General features: G+C 45.6%; 2 protein-coding genes across 2 annotated transcripts in view; one reads left to right on the top strand and one right to left on the bottom strand.

Moving 5' to 3' along the window:
* The window catches only part of TELO2 (telomere maintenance 2), a gene marked incomplete at its 5' end in the record, with an annotated part of 17320 nt that extends 5524 nt beyond the window's left edge, over window positions 1–11796 (top strand). The window contains 13 exons of the mRNA XM_010012569.1: window positions 125–261; window positions 852–937; window positions 1577–1714; window positions 2327–2412; window positions 2683–2774; window positions 3786–3902; window positions 4656–4727; window positions 5282–5452; window positions 6173–6264; window positions 7038–7137; window positions 7506–7570; window positions 8192–8307; window positions 11349–11796. Coding sequence (XP_010010871.1) covers window positions 125–261; window positions 852–937; window positions 1577–1714; window positions 2327–2412; window positions 2683–2774; window positions 3786–3902; window positions 4656–4727; window positions 5282–5452; window positions 6173–6264; window positions 7038–7137; window positions 7506–7570; window positions 8192–8307; window positions 11349–11452 — 1376 coding nt within the window. The remainder of the gene's footprint in view (window positions 1–124; window positions 262–851; window positions 938–1576; window positions 1715–2326; window positions 2413–2682; window positions 2775–3785; window positions 3903–4655; window positions 4728–5281; window positions 5453–6172; window positions 6265–7037; window positions 7138–7505; window positions 7571–8191; window positions 8308–11348) is intronic.
* Window positions 11797–13028: 1232 nt separating this feature from the next.
* Window positions 13029–15228, bottom strand: part of IFT140 (intraflagellar transport 140) — a 75537-nt gene continuing 73337 nt past the window's right edge. Inside the window, exons 26-30 of the mRNA XM_010012568.1 lie at window positions 14899–15105; window positions 14492–14704; window positions 14247–14413; window positions 13767–13908; window positions 13029–13229 (exon numbers count right to left, since the gene is read on the bottom strand). Coding sequence (XP_010010870.1) covers window positions 13029–13229; window positions 13767–13908; window positions 14247–14413; window positions 14492–14704; window positions 14899–15105 — 930 coding nt within the window. The remainder of the gene's footprint in view (window positions 13230–13766; window positions 13909–14246; window positions 14414–14491; window positions 14705–14898; window positions 15106–15228) is intronic.

Here is a 15228-nt window from a genome sequence, read left to right as displayed (position 1 = left end):
CGTTGCCGCGGCCTTTTCCTGCCTTCCTGCCAGTGGCTGGGTGGTGAGCAGCCTTCTCAGGGAGCATAAAGGTGGATGCTTTTCTGTCACTGTTTCATGCACAGTTTGTTGGTTTTGTTTTCAGAGCTTCTCACAAGCATGATGGAGGGCGTGAAATGCCACTTGGACAGCAGCCTGCCACAAATACGGCGTCTGGGCATGATTGTGGCGGAGAGCATTAGTGCAAAAATAAACACTGATGGGCCTGTCCTGAAGTTTCAGGTGAAGGTTATAATGGAATTTATGTCTGGTGTGTAGGGTGTAGAGGAGATAAAAGCTTTAAGCCAGGTGATCCAGGGCATTCTGGCAAGTTCTAACACTTATCCTTTAGAAATAAGGAAAGGCGGCAGCAATCTCAAAAAGAGAGGAGATCTGCTTACAAAAAAGCAACTCTATAGCAAATAGCCTCTGAGTTTCAGATTTTCAAGACTGACATGGGGATACATGCTCTGCTATTTCCAGGAGAGTTTATAAGACTTATGCGATTAAATTACATTAATTCTTTAAAACCTTGCGTCATCCCTCATGTCACATTGCTATTTATTAAGTGTTTTAAAGATTGCAATAATATTCAAGCAAGGTCTGATCAGGTGCTACTGTTAGATAGGGGCAAAGATTGTATGTGGCACAGACTGCTTTACAGCATAAATACATTACTGCTGGCAGCAGAGTGATGGAAACAAGTGGGATTTGTGTGGGTTCATCTGCCTGTGATTCAGTCTTCACTGGCACGCAGTAGAAGGGTGAAGTGTTGAATGCTGGGCATATTTGCAATCAAACAGAGTTCAGTAACAGTTACTCTCACTGTCTAGTATGAAGAAGATGATGAAGTAAGAGAATTGAAGTCCCTCCTGGTGCAGTCTCCACCGTTCTGTGCTGTCCCCAGCCTTCCAGATAAGTAAGAGATTGCTACTATTCATCTCCATGACATCTGTTTGCCTTCTCCGTACCTCTTTGAGTCACACACTAAAACTGTATACAGTATTCAAGGTGTCATATATATATTCTTAAGCGTTATAATGCACCTTGTTCTTACAGTGCAGTGTAGTTACGTTAAATTCATAACCAGAATGGTAATATGTATTAAAATTGCTTGTTGGATAGCTGAACATGGTGAAACCGTGCTCCAGGGGTCCTTTATACCCCTGGGTAGAATCAGATGGGCCTTTCTGTTCTTACTTACTGTATTCACTCTACTAGCCATGATTAAATGTGTTTATTCTGCATTTGTTGTTTCATTCACAGCTTTAAATATGGGGCAGGCCAGCGTGATCCAGTTATCACAGATGAGTCTTTCCTTAGTAGTCCTAGGCCCAGGTTACTGCATGGGAGCACAGCAAATTAGCTAACTATTTTTGTTATTTATTGTTCTTTTGATAAGATATTCTGCTCTTCTTCTCCCATCACCCAATTCTCTTTCCCAGGACTTTGTTCCTTGTGTCAGTCAAGCTAGGTGGGAGACTGCAGCAGAAGTAATTATTCACCATTCTGTTCAGGCAGCAAGGGTTGATGGCGTGGGTAGTTTCTTGCTCGTAAGAACTGTTGCTGTATTGGTTTTAATACTTCTTGTTGATAAAGCAGACGCTGCATTACCACTGGTATTGGAAAGTAATGATAAATCACACACGGCAGCTCCTGCAATGCCAGATGAGGAGGTGGATACTGAGCTTGACAGGTACAGGGCAAGAAACTGCTAGGAAATGGAAAATAAATTGCAAGTCTTAAGAGCAGACATGGGGAGAAGGGAGCTATTGGTAGGTGCACCTCTTGGCAAATCTTGTGCTGACCTCCTTGTGGCGTGCAGCAGAGCAGGACTTTGTGTAGGAAATTACACACAAGTGCGCTAGTCAATATTTTTTAGCAAAGCCCACGCCGTGTACAACCATTCTATTGATTTGACATATATCTAATACATTTTCTGGAATTATGGACATATTTAACCATTCTCATAGTGGTCCTGCCTTATTCTGTCACGTTACCAATATATGAAGAAATCTCAAGGATCAGGTTCTGGTCTTTCGGTCACCTGCCTCATTCCTGCACTTGACCAGGAGATCCAGTTCCAGATACGGTCACAGAACTACTCTTTCACTGAGCTTTGGTGTAACTGATAGGACTGCCTAAGGAACCCTTTCAGACTAGGCTTCAACAGTGCTGTGGGATGATGCAAGAGATGGCAGTGTTATGACAATATATGTGCTGGTTCTTTCCCTTTTCTGTGGATAGGTGGAGAAAGGAAGAACATCTGTACCCAATAGACTAACTCCTGCTTTCATTTCTCACACAGTGATGATGACCTCATCCCTTACGACATGTCAGAGGATAAAGAAGTAAAGATTAAGGCTCCTGTGTATATCCGAGACTGTATTGAAGGTAGCAGATTTTGGGCTGAGTATTTATCTGCTTCTTACTGCTTTTAGGAGAGTGATCCCTGTGTAGGCTTATTTTTTTCTGAGCTGTAGGATTTCAGTAATCTGGGCTCAAGTAATTGTGAGTAATTCCACTTTAGTTCCAAATGCTGGTTGTGCAGTGGGTCAGTGATCCCTGCCTGTAACAAGACACACTAATGGCAGAAGAAAGCCGGGGGTATATACCCAAGCACAGCCATTCCATTAATAGCTTTTGTTTGTCTTTTACCTTCAGTCCTGACAGGATCGGAAGATATGGACAAATGGGAAGCTACAATCAAGGCTCTTGAGAGCTTGGTTCGAAAGAATCCAGAGGCAACAAGAGAGGTGAAGTAGTACAAGCTGAATTTTCCCAGTGGGCTGCAATACAGGATTATCCCTTTACCCTTGGGAGGAGACTAAACATGCCAACATAGCAGCAGGCCAGGCTAATGTATACCTGGATTTAAAGCTTTCAAATTGGGAAGGGAAATAGAAGGAGATAGTTGCTTTGGAGGTGAGTCTACAGAGCACAAAGGGACAAAGCAGCAGGCAGAGGTTCAGGCAGCAGTGTGGCATTTAACAGCTCCAGTGCTGCAAATGAAATGCATTGCAGGTAAAGCTTGCCAGCAATGTGAGGAAGGAGAGGGAGCTTCATGCTTTGTGCTGGGCAGAAAAAAACATAAGAAATGCAGCACAGAGCAGCCATGAATTCCTCAGATTTTAATTTTGGATTGAATTGATTTTTGAATGCAAATTGAATTTGTTACTTCCCAACAAAAAGGGAGGTAAAATCAAATGGACTTCCACTATTGGCTTCTATGAGCATAGTGTCTTCTGGAGGGAGCAGTTGGATTGTATTGGTGAAGATAAAAAGCTCAGGTGAGAGGGACCTGGGACAAGGTCACCAGTGTAATGAGTGCTCACCACCACTTGTGAACACTTGAAGGTGGCAGAGAAACCGCCTCTGCCAGCTGAGAAGAGGAACTGGTGTAGTCTGGTAAAGAGCATGCAGTCAGCTGCTGCTTATCAGACGTGATACTGAGCTGAATGGGCTTCAGATGTACCCTTTAACCCATCAGTTACAGTGACAAGTCCTCCTATATCATGATGCCATCACTTGCCTATAAAGCCAAAATGAATGTGGACAAAGAAGGTGGCATAAGATTTTGTTCAGTGTTTTGAGAAATCTTGATGGCATTTAGCTTAGCATGTTTTCTCTCCCTCCTAAGTAATGGACATGTTGACTATATTCCATACCCTCACTGTCTTTGCTTGAACATTAGGAATGGTGTGTAAATCCTGTGGGAAAACCAAACACCTGCAGTGTTTTGATTCTTTTGTGCATGTTTTTAACAGGTTAGTGTGGAGCTGGCAAAGATATTATTGCATCTGGAGGAGAAGACCTGTATTGAAGGCTTTGTGGAGCTCCGACAGAGAGCTCAAGTAGCTGTTTTAACCACAGATCCGATACCTGTGAGTCCCTCTTACTGCTTTCCTTTTTCCAGTTGAGGCACAGGCAAAAATTTAAGCAGCTGAAGTCTCTTGCTAGCTTGCTAGAAGCAGCTACCAGGGTGTGGTAGAATCCTAGTCCATGTCTAGCAGCATTTATGCAGTGATGGTCTATGCACTGAAGAATCTGCAATGGATGACTGAAACAACAGGAAGGAGAAAACTCTGTCAGAGCTATAACAGATGTGAGGAACTGTTTGGAGGCTGTTCGTATATCTGACAAAGCAAATTAAATAAGGACCTATTGCACTGAAGGAGAGATTATTTCGCATAAAGGGAAGCTAAGGTGCAAAGGGCTTCTCTAAAAAAGGCTTGTCTAATCTAGCTCTGTCAGTTTAAAACCTGTACCCCTTGTTCTGTCAGTACAGGCTCTGATAAGTCTGTCTCCACCTTTCATATAAGCCCCTTTAAGTGTTAAAAGCTGCAGAAAGGTCTCCTTCAAAGTGCCAAAGCTGCTGTGGCAGTTGTTAGGTACCTCTGTCTAGAAGGAGAGAAGAATGGCAAAGTCCCATTTGTCATTTACTTCCTTTGGGAGAATCTAGAAGTGGAAGTGTCTGAATTTCCTGTTTGCACAGTATGTCTCTCCCCTTCTCTTGGACGCTTGCTGTTGACTAACAGGAAGCAGGACTCCTCCTGTAGTGGAGTGCATTTAGAATTAGTGGGATGGCTGTTTCCAGCCTGGGGTTTTGTTCATTGTGCCTTGATTTTTCTGTACAGGTAGCAAAGTACTTGACCTCCCAGTTCTACTCTCTGAACTACAGTCTTCGTCAGCGCATGGACATTCTTGATGTAAGTGCTCTTCTTTTCATTTCCCGCTTCCCTTATGTCTTTGTACCAGTGCTGTTTCCCTGAGGGGTAATGGGGTTACCTTTTGTTCCTTGGAGGAGGAAGCAGAGGCATGGAAATCTCTTACTTGTGCATGGCATTCCCCTCTCATTTGTAACCCTGCTACAGTCCAGTTATACAGTGATCCTTCCCCACAGAATGCAAAACACAGGATGGTCATTTGCCCGGGAGAAGCCACTGTTTCCTAACATGTCCTTGGTCTGTTGCATCTTCACTCTCTGAAAGACAGCAATCTGCCTGGACTCCTATGTCATTTCACTTGCAGTGTCTGAAGAAGGAGCCCCTGTTCTGTTTCAGGGCTAAGGGACTGAGTGCTTGGTCAGTACCTCGAAGCCAGCTGGCTGGCTGGGGTCACTCACCTTGCTGTTCTGCATTCAAAGCCTGCTGTGCCTTTCTGCCTTGCTGTTCCTAGCAGTTTGGGTGCAGGTAACTGTTTTTATTGTTCTCTAGCACAGAGATTACCCTTATTTAACAGAATGTCCATCTTTTTCATCTAGGTATTGGTTTTGGCAGCTCAGGAACTGTCCTATCCCAAATCTCATGGGAAGACCAAGCATTCTGGTGGCCCAAAACCTTGTATCCAGCTCCTTCCTGGAAGTGACAGCTCTAAGGACTGGAGAAGAATTGTTGATGAGAGGATCAAAAGCAAGACTCGGAGATTTGCTACGGTGAGGCCAGGGCACAAGCAAACCCATGTGAAATCCAGCAAAAATAGGGATGCTGGGAGTTGCTGTAGTTTTATATCTGGAAAGAGCACAATACCTGTGAAATTGGGCACAGCCCAAAGGAAAGGATGTGAAACTTCAAATATAAAGGTATCTTGGTACCTGGCTGAATCAGTGCAAAGTACCAACTCTTGTAGTCTTCTCCCAGCAGGAAGAGGAAAATAAACCTTGAACTGCTTGCCTTGCACTGAGGGATAGTTGCTGCTGTTCCATGCTTGTTCTGAGGTTGTCTGGCCGCTGCAGGGAGCTGTGGCTGCACCTCACAGATCCCAGAGCCTCCTTCATCAGACTAGCTCCCTCTGGACTGGACTATCTTAGCCTTCCTATTTTCAGGGAGATAAATGGATGCTGGTTTCCTAGTTCCCAGAACTCCCCTGTGGTTCTTCCCGGAAAACTTGCTTGCCAAAAGTCGTTTATCACTTGCATGTTCTTGTTTCTTATCTTTAACCCAGCAGTACTGAGTTACATTGTACTGAAATACTTACATGCGTGAGAGGATCTGAAGTGGGAAGTGATCCATCCAATCTGGAAACTAGTAGTTGTAGGCGTACAAGCAGGCAGTGGCTGACAGCAGGAGAACTGCAAGGAACCTGTAGTCTCAACAGTGATGTGAAGTGTCGGTTGCTGCATCTTGTGTCTAGACTTCATTTTTCTCTTGGACAGGGTCAGTCTCAAGTGGAACTGGCTTCCAGCCCAAATGAATTCAATTCTGTTGCCGGGCACTTCTTTTTTCCGTTGATTCAGCACTTTGACAGGTGAGTGTGAGCATGTTGGGACATGGGTATGGCAGCTGCGAACCTTTCTACTTGCTCTCCTTGCCTCAGAGCAGCAGCCTAAAGCCCAGAAGCTGTGTGGGAGTCCAGTGACACTACACTGATGCCTGGTTCATCCATAAAGCTTAGAGAGGAGGGGTTTGTGGTCTCTTGGACTTAGCCTATGAAGTCTGCTTGGGCAAGAGTATGTGAGACCCTGCAGAAGAGAAAGTCCATTATGAATAACCTGTCAGCAGGTACAGAGGCGGATGATTTTGGCAGTACTAAACCAGTTGTCTTGGCTGACCCTCCTCCTTGGGGAGACTGCAGTCTTAGCCAAAGTTAACTCTCTCTCAGGTTTGGGCCTGACACCTGGACTGGTCCTTGAGACCATGTTATAGGACATGGTTCATTGTTAATCACTTAGGTTGTTGCTTACCTAAAGATTGCTGAATAATTGATTCCATGAGAATCGACGTTCTTGTCGTACCACTCTTAATGGTTTGTCTCCAGTATGGCAGTAGTGCTTTCAGTAGTAAAGTCTGTTAGTAGAATAAATGGTATCTTCTGTAAGAGTAGAGGGTATTACTGGTCTGGGAGCAAAGATGAGAGCAAACATCTGTGGCCTGTGTTAAACTAGGAATGACTTTAATGACTGTTTCATAAGGATTCAGACTTGTGGGGGATAGTTTGCCGTGCATAACCACTGTGACTGCTCCAAAGATGCACTGAACAGCCTTCTCCCTGCTACAGGACTGTGTGTCTTGCACTTGCAGGCCTCTGACAACATTTGATCTCCTGGGGGAGGATCACTTTGTCCTTGGAAGATTGGTCCACACTTTAGCAGTCTTGATGTACTTGGCTGTCAACACCATGGTAAGAAAGGCTGCATGAGCTTGCAGAGAGCAGGAGAGGCTTCCAGCCTGGGAACTCAGGGCCTGCCACGCTGAGACTGGCAGCAAGTTTGAGTCACATGTGCTGGGAGTTGAGAAAAGGGCTGGGAAAAAGATGGTCAGAGAAGAGGTGAGGGATTCACAACAGCCCTGCATGATCCTGTGCTGCTCCTGGTAGAAAAACTGTCAACTTGGGCGGGAGGTTGGACTCATCATTTTACTGCCTAAGTTTCCTCATCTGTAAAATAAAGCTAATTGTAACCCTGATGTTCACAGCAGTGCATCTCAAGGTGCAGTTCTGTAGGGCGGTGTGAATATGTTCAGTGTTTCTGTCATCATCCTGTTTTGCAGGCAGTTGCTGCAATGGGAAAGGCACTGCTGGAGTTTGTTTGGGCTCTGCGCTTCCACACTGACTCGTGAGTTCTGCTTGTGTGCTTTAATTTTTAGAGATGAGCTGCCAGCCAGTCTCCAGCCATGGTTTCTCTTTGTCCAAGGCTAGCACCGGACTGAGAATGTCAGTGACTTAATACATTAACTGTATGATCTCCAGCCTGAATATGCAAGAATATGAAATGAAGGCATAGCTTTAATGTCAGGCCAACATATGAACCTGGCTACTGTCTCCTAGTGTGGAGGTACAGTCATTAAGTACGGAAAGCACAACAAATTTCTTGATCAACTCTCCATGTGATAGTTTCATCTGTTTATTCAGGGAGCTCAGGGAAGTTTTGATTCAATTCCAGCATTCAACGCTGGAAAGAATTTAAGACACACAGCCAAAATGCTGCAAACATCCAGTTTCTGGTTTGGTCTCAGACTTGCCCAGGACTCAACTACATTAGACTCCCTGCCCCCACCCCATGACAGGGGCTCTGTGTGTGAGCACTGTGCCAGCTGGTGCATGATTCCACTCCTGATCGGTAGGAATATGGCAAAACACATCCTAGTCACAAACATTTGAAACTGGAGAACCCCTGAGGTGAGGAAATCAAGGTAGAGCACAAATCTGCAGGCTCCAAACGGTCTTTCTCCAACAGGTATGTGCGCCAGGGTCTTCTGTCCTGTATCTCCTCCTTGCTCATCAGTGTCCCTGCAGAGCGTCTTCTGGAGGACATGACGGAAGAGCTTTTGGAGACTCAGTCTTGGCTGGGAGGTAAGAGGCGGTGGTGTACACCAGTCTTCGTGCAGCATCTCTAATTGTGATGGCAGCAGGCATGTCCTAGTGTCGTACACCAGAGGTTTGCACAGTAAGTGTATTCATTGCTTGCTTGCAAGTTTAGGGTTCAGTTGTCTCACATTGTATTACCAAGGTATCTAAAGCATAAACTGAGAGCTATGCATTTCAAAGTGTGACTGTCCTCACACGCCAGCCATAGAAGTCCCTAGATGTATTATGTGCCCCCTTTCTCTGCCTAAGCATCCAGCCACCCACCTTACGAAGCTGCAGAAAGTACTGTTATGTTGCATATTACACCAGTAATAACATACACAGCTTGTACATCCCGTTTACACCACGTGCAGCACATGGGTTTCATTATTGCTGAAGATAGGAGGAAGAGGAGCACGGCCACATCTACTAACTTCCTCCTGCTGATGGAAAGAACAGCCTATCAAAGACAGCAGATGACTCTGTGCTGCACCCAGCGCACCCTCCATCCACACAGGCTGTTTACGGGTTCTGGTAGGATGGAACCGCACAAATTGGGGGTCAGGTATCAGAGTGTGCTGGAAGTACAAGAGGAAATAATGCTGTGTGCTTTGTAGCTCTGAAGCCTCCCATGTATTCTGAGGGGACCTTGTGTGACTCCCTGGGTTGGTTTCCTTCACTGTTCTTGCTCTTGGTGAGTTGGCTTCCCACAGGGAGCAGGCAGGAAGCGATGCTGACACAGCCAGGCTAGGATGCTTGCAGGCTGCAGAGCTCTGTGCCCTTGGAAAGGAAGAGTTGTGCCTTGTGGGGCTGAAAACTTTACTTTTCCCACGACATGGTGTGCTCTGAGGCATCTGCTTGTCTCTGCAGTTAACACTGCTGTTACCAAGTACAGCTTTCCCAGGAATGTGTTAAATGTATTTTCAGCATGAGGGTCTACGTAATTTGTTATTAATGAGCTAATTTTGGAAGGAGGAGGATGTCAGAGCTAGCAGCTTCTTTTTGTGCCTGTAGGTAGTGTAATAGCCATTTCTCTACATGTAGTGCTTTGGCATGAAAATTGCATGGTACATCCTGGTGGGTCACGTTAAGATCAATGTTGTGTGTATAGTAGAGAAGGGGAAATTATTACAGGAGCCATTCAGAAACCTTAAAGAATACTACCCAGCTCCACACCTGGTCAGGTACGATTCCAGTGCAGTTTAAAAGGACTTCCAAAGCTGCTTCCTGAAACAGCAGCTTCTTGTGCTATCCCTTTGCTCATTGTTGTAGGACTGCTGGTAAACAGCTATCACAGGGAGGCACCAGGCTCCTCCTCGCTGCTGCAGCTGGTGAAGTTGGTCCCTAGAGACCTGCTTTGTGACTGGATCATGGCTTTGAGCTTGTGGGCTTGCTGCTGCTTCATGACTCTTCCAGAAAAGATGTGCAAGACATGTCATGTATTCGACCTACTGTCACAGCTTGGAAAAATGACAAGGGGTCAAGCATGCAAGCCTGCTGCCATACCTAAGGGCCAGAAGTCACAGTTCTGGGTGTCAGCTTGAAGCATCTGCATTTCTTATGCTGTGGCAAAAGCACAGTGAGGAGTAGTCGGCTAGAAAATGTTATCCCATGAGCATTTAGTAGCAATCTACGAATCTGCTGCAGTTTGTTTCTCTGTCATGTCTGTGCAGACTGCTGTAGTTCATCATGTGAATGTGACTGACCCTGCCCTTCAGCCTTTGGGCTGGAACAGAACTGTTCCCTATTAGAAACCATTTCCAGTGTGGTGGAAGGAACTACTTCAGTCACTGTCACAGTACTAGCCATCAGTGAATGTTCTGGGCCATTTCAGTTGGAGAGAGAGGCTGGGATCCACCTTGTCCTGTCTGTCATTAGTGTCATGCTGGACCTAATGTAGCCTGATCTTTCCCGGGGGAGGGAGGGAATACCTAAACATTTCTAGGAAACAGTTCCTTTAATTCCTCAGCAGCTGCCTTTGAGGGAGTTCCCCACCCCTTGCAAGTGCTGTAGAGTTGTGTCATAGGTAAGTTTTATGTGAGGACCTGAATGATACTTTGGTGCCCTGTGCCTCCCTTTCAGTGGCAGCAGTTCAAGGTCCATGCTCATGGCAATTGGAAACAGTGCCAACATCAGTCTCTTAGCTTCTGAGCTTGTGGTCATCTTGTAACCTCCCCCTTGTTGCCTTTTGTAGAGAGAGCATAGAAACACCATCATGAAGCTCTCCCTGCGGTATAAATAGCCCCACTCCCTCTGAATGAGTCATGTGTTTGGGCTGATGAGCCGGGCTCTGAGCACACTGCTTGTGCGTACAGGATATCCTCACACAGGCTCTTTGCTCTTCCAGGCTCCCCCTGCTCAGACATCCTGCGTGCATCCTGGTTTTTACTTTGCAGGCCTATTAAGGGCCCCTGAAATAACAGCTGCTGGAAGCAGCTTCATACCCTCCCTTACACGCTGCATAAAATGGGAAAAAACTACTGGTTTATCAGAAGACTTAATTGCTCAGAGCACAGAATGTGTTTGAACTTGGGTCCTGCCTCTTTCTTTCCCCCATTTGAAAGGCAGCACAAGCACAAGTTTCAGGAGGGAGCACTGAACATGTGTTTAGATCACAGGAACTGGCAGAATGGAGACTTCAGGCTTTTGAATAAGTGGATTTCTAATTGCAAACTGCATTCATGCTAGAAGATCAGCTATGGACAGGTGATGTATAGCTCAAGGGCACAAGTACAAATCTGGCAGGGAGGTTATACCATGGAATGCAAGGTCAGGCAGTTTCGATGGTGTTTCAACCCAACTGTTTATTTCTGCTACAGGAATGAACTGAGCATTGTCACATGTTTAGTATGAGCTAAAATCATACTGCTGAACATGATCAAGTTTGAGCATCTTTGGTCTAACGTAATTCCTGCAAGTGCCGATGTCCAGCCCAGATGTCACTGCATATGCTGGTGCATATGGTGTTCTGGGGTGGTCAGTGAAAGAGCAGTAGTGTCAGGTGAAGGACAGTTTTTCCCAACTAATGGTGGCTGCTTCTTTTACAGATGTGGTGGAGAAAGATCCTGATGGGGACTGCAGGAGACTGGCCTTGCAGAACTTGCTATTCATGGAGAACCTGAAAAAGAAACTCCAAATTGCCCCTTCCTAACTGGAGGGTAGAAGAAATTACCTTTCTCTTGTGCTTCTGCCAGCTGGATGTGTGTAGGCACTGCTGGGGCCTCCAGCAGTCACCTGGCTGGAGGAGAGGAAGAAGGGGGAAGGGTGCAGAGCTGTGAGCCAGCGAACCTGACTTGACATCTGGACTTTGTAGTGGAGGCCAACTTAGTGAGCTACTGCTATCCGGTACGGCGTGTACAGATGCAGGAAGGTAGGCGAGCGCTGCCATCGTCCGCCCACCCCCACCCCAGTTATTTATAACCTTGGCAGGTTTGAGTGCTCTGCTAAAAATACAGGGAATATCTCATAGCAGGCTTCTTGTCAGAAAAACAGGGGGGCTGGCGAGGGCCATGTACCTCCAGGGCTAAGGCTCCCATGTCTTCCAGCAGTCAGCATTTGGTGGATTAGTTCCTGGTCTGCTGTTGGAGGGGTGTCGGGAATGACACTGCTGGTGAGATGTTAAGAACTGAACAGCTGAAGTTCTGAAAATGTGCCAAACCTTAAAGGCTTGAGGTAAATCTGTGCAATGGTTAGGGGAGAACAAAGCAGGAATTCTTTTTTATCATCTTAGTACAGAAATAAGTTTCTGTTAAAGGATAACTTAACACTCAGATTTTGACCTTAAAATCTGCCCCTACCCTTCTTCCCTGAAAGCATACAGTTCAGAAACTTCACATTCACCCCAAGTTTTGAAGCAAGTCACAAAATAGGAAAAAGAAAAACCCTTCTCAGCAGAAGGGCTGGTTGGTATGAAATGTATGAGAGAGACCTTCATGGGCCGTGTGACAGGCTTAAAGGTGAGCAAAGCCTTGGTTGCTTACGCTGGGCTTCACTTCTCATGGTCCTACCATGCCTGGGAAGAAATTTGCAGCCTAAAGCCTGACTACTACAGAGCAGCTTGACAGGACTGATGTTTGGAAAAGAAACTTCAAAGTGACGCAGCTTGAGCCAGGGGATTACAGCAGATGTGACCTCGAGGGGTCCCTTCCACCCCAACCATTCCATGATTCTGAAGTTCAGTCAGATTTCTGTAAATGGCTCCAGCCTGTGTGACCCTGTAATGTATTTAAACACAAAACTTGGCTTTTTGCTGGAGTTTGACATTTAGTCAAGCTCCTACCCAAGCAGGACAGGGATTGTTTTCAGAAGTTGTGACTTCCAGGGAATGACCAATCGTTTTGCACCTCAGCAGATCAAAGTTGGACTTGAAAACTTTGTCACCTCAGGAATTTCCACCTCAGTTACTCAGCTCTTTTCTGTACTTGGTAAAAGGCCTGAAGTTACAATATGCAGTCCTTGTTGGGTTTATTTCCCCTTCAAATTTATTAAAATACTAAAACCAGCTTCATAACAGGATATGCACATAGTTTGTATGTAGTGTTTGAGATAAGAGAGTAACTTCAGTACTGTTGCTTGTACAATACTGTTGCTTGTTGAATAGGAAAAATAAATTTCTTGGTAATAACCAAAAAGCCTCCTCACAGCCATCATGACACACGGTCCTAACAAGGACAGAGTAAGTGACCTGGTATATTATAGTCTACTTTTCCTTTGGTAAGTGTAAGTTGTCAAGGTTCCTCTACTTCATCAGCCACTTCTTCCATCTCCTTGTTCTCCATGCTGCTGTGGAGAACTGGCTGTGGAACCAGGGTTCGGCTTACGGGAATGCCTGTTCCTCGGTGGACTGCCTCAAGGGTCTGCTGCGTCACGTAGTAGCTCAGGTTGGTGGGTGGAATTCTTTTCTGCATCTCTGCCAGGTACTGGTAAGCCTAAAGCAACACACAGAGCTTGTTACACACAGGGCTGGGTGAGTCGCAGCAGCCCCCCATGGCACATGGTTGAGGCCTTCACAGGAGCTCAGCATCAAGGGCTGCCAGCACAAGGCCAGGAGCTGCATCCTTGGCTGACACAGCAACCTTTCCTAGTGCTTTGTGTCAATTCTGTCCAGTTTAATAAAGAAGGGGTCTCCAAGTCTGTTTTTACACTCTCCTGATAGCTGAAGCACTGTCAAAACAACATGGTAAATATAAGGTTAATGAGCACACTTCTGCTTGGCATCCCTGTGTTTCATAATAGCAGCATTAAAGCCATTCCTGTCACACTGCCAGGGTAGGGTGAGCTGCTTGTCACCCAGCACCATGCTAAGATGGATGTAGTTCCTGAGGTCTGTTACACCTTGCTGAGCAGTTTGGTTCCTCTAAAGGAGCCTCTACTATCAAATGTCTCCCTGTAGGAGAACCAAGCAATACCAAGCTGCAGTGGTGTGTGTAAAGTACAGGCTTTGTAGATTGGAAGAATTAACTTACCATATGGAATTCCTCCACTTGTGCATAATGTTCAACCAGAAATCCCAAAATGTCACCATGACGGATGATGGTGTCATAATCTTGTTCAGCCAGGAGAAGTTCACACTGTCTGACTGCTTCTTTGGGATCCTCAGAGTAAACTCTAGTAGAGAGCAAAAGGTAACTGGTAACAATGGGAGGGGAGAGCATTCAGCTTGTATGGGAAGACCAGGGAAGGTTTATTTTTACTGTCATGTTTCATAATCACGTTTCTCGCTACACTTTCTTTGGTCAATACACTTACTAGTATTTGAGGTTACCTTTTCATCTTTGATGTCAATGCCACTTATAAAAAACAAAGTTTCCTTGCTAGAAAAATGTAACAGCAGCTTTTAGAGGCGAGTCTGCAAATTGTCTGTTAAACTGCAGGTATTTGTACAACTTTCCTTCTTGTCTGGTATTTCTGTCACTAGTTCACATGCTCTGACTCCTGCAGCTCACCTCCTAGCATGGATGAACCGCTTAATCAGGGTCAGCTTGCTTTGCAGATGTGCTAGTTTGCTTTCCTGTCCCAGAGAGCTTCTAGTCTTTGCTTCTGAAAGGCACTTACAGGCTTCTGTCAGGGCTCCTTGTGCTTTCTCATAGTTCTGATACTCATCAATTTCTACCTGCAGAGAAGAAATGAGATGTCTTGCTCCAGAGATAACAAACCAGACACCTTTAGCAAGTCACAGAAGGGGTTGTACCTCAGCACACGCATCATAGAAACCTGCCAGGAGGTCCATGGCCCGCCCTTTGGTATAGAAGCTGATTATGTTTTTCATAATCTCTGGGTCCTTACGCCAATCCAGGGATTGTAGATAGTTGGCTGCCATGATATAGATCTCTCTCTGTCTGGAAACTCCCGCAAAGAAGACAATTTTCTCAGTATCTCCAGATTTCAGCAGTGCCCTCATAGCCTAGCAATGGAAAGGGGGACATCAGGGTAAAGGGGGGGAAAATACCATTGTGAATGCAAAACCAAGCTATGTGAAGATGGATTAGAAGCCTCTCTACTGTATGAAGTCTGTTCCAAAACACCCTTGTTTTAAAAAATCTGGGAAGATAACGGGCTCAGCCTCTTCAGCTTTTCTCCCTACATATCCAGGCTGACCTTTAACTTGTTTCCTGCTTGTGTGTATTTCTTGGTGGCCAGGTGGTAATTGCCTTGTCTCATGCAGCAATTGGCAATCTGCTCCAGCAGCTCTCTCCGGGACTCCTCGGAGAGGTCCTTGGAGTCCTTAGAGACCGTCATCTTCTCAGCCATCTCCTCTGTGATGGTCAGGTTCTGCTCCAGGCAGAGTTGCAGAGCTTCATGGTACTAATGGGAGTGAGAAAGCAATGAGATGTTCCAAACACTATGCTGATACTTCATATTGCTTGTGAAATTAGCTATATGAAGGCACAAACACTAGCAGCTGTGGATGCTCTATCAGAACATTGT

The sequence above is a fragment of the Nestor notabilis genome, unplaced genomic scaffold (genome assembly GCF_000696875.1).
Source record: "Nestor notabilis isolate BGI_N333 unplaced genomic scaffold, ASM69687v1 scaffold13234, whole genome shotgun sequence".
Taxonomy (NCBI): Eukaryota; Metazoa; Chordata; class Aves; order Psittaciformes; family Psittacidae; genus Nestor; species Nestor notabilis.
Note: the sequence above shows the minus strand (reverse complement) of the source record. Positions and strands in the feature narration are given on the sequence as shown.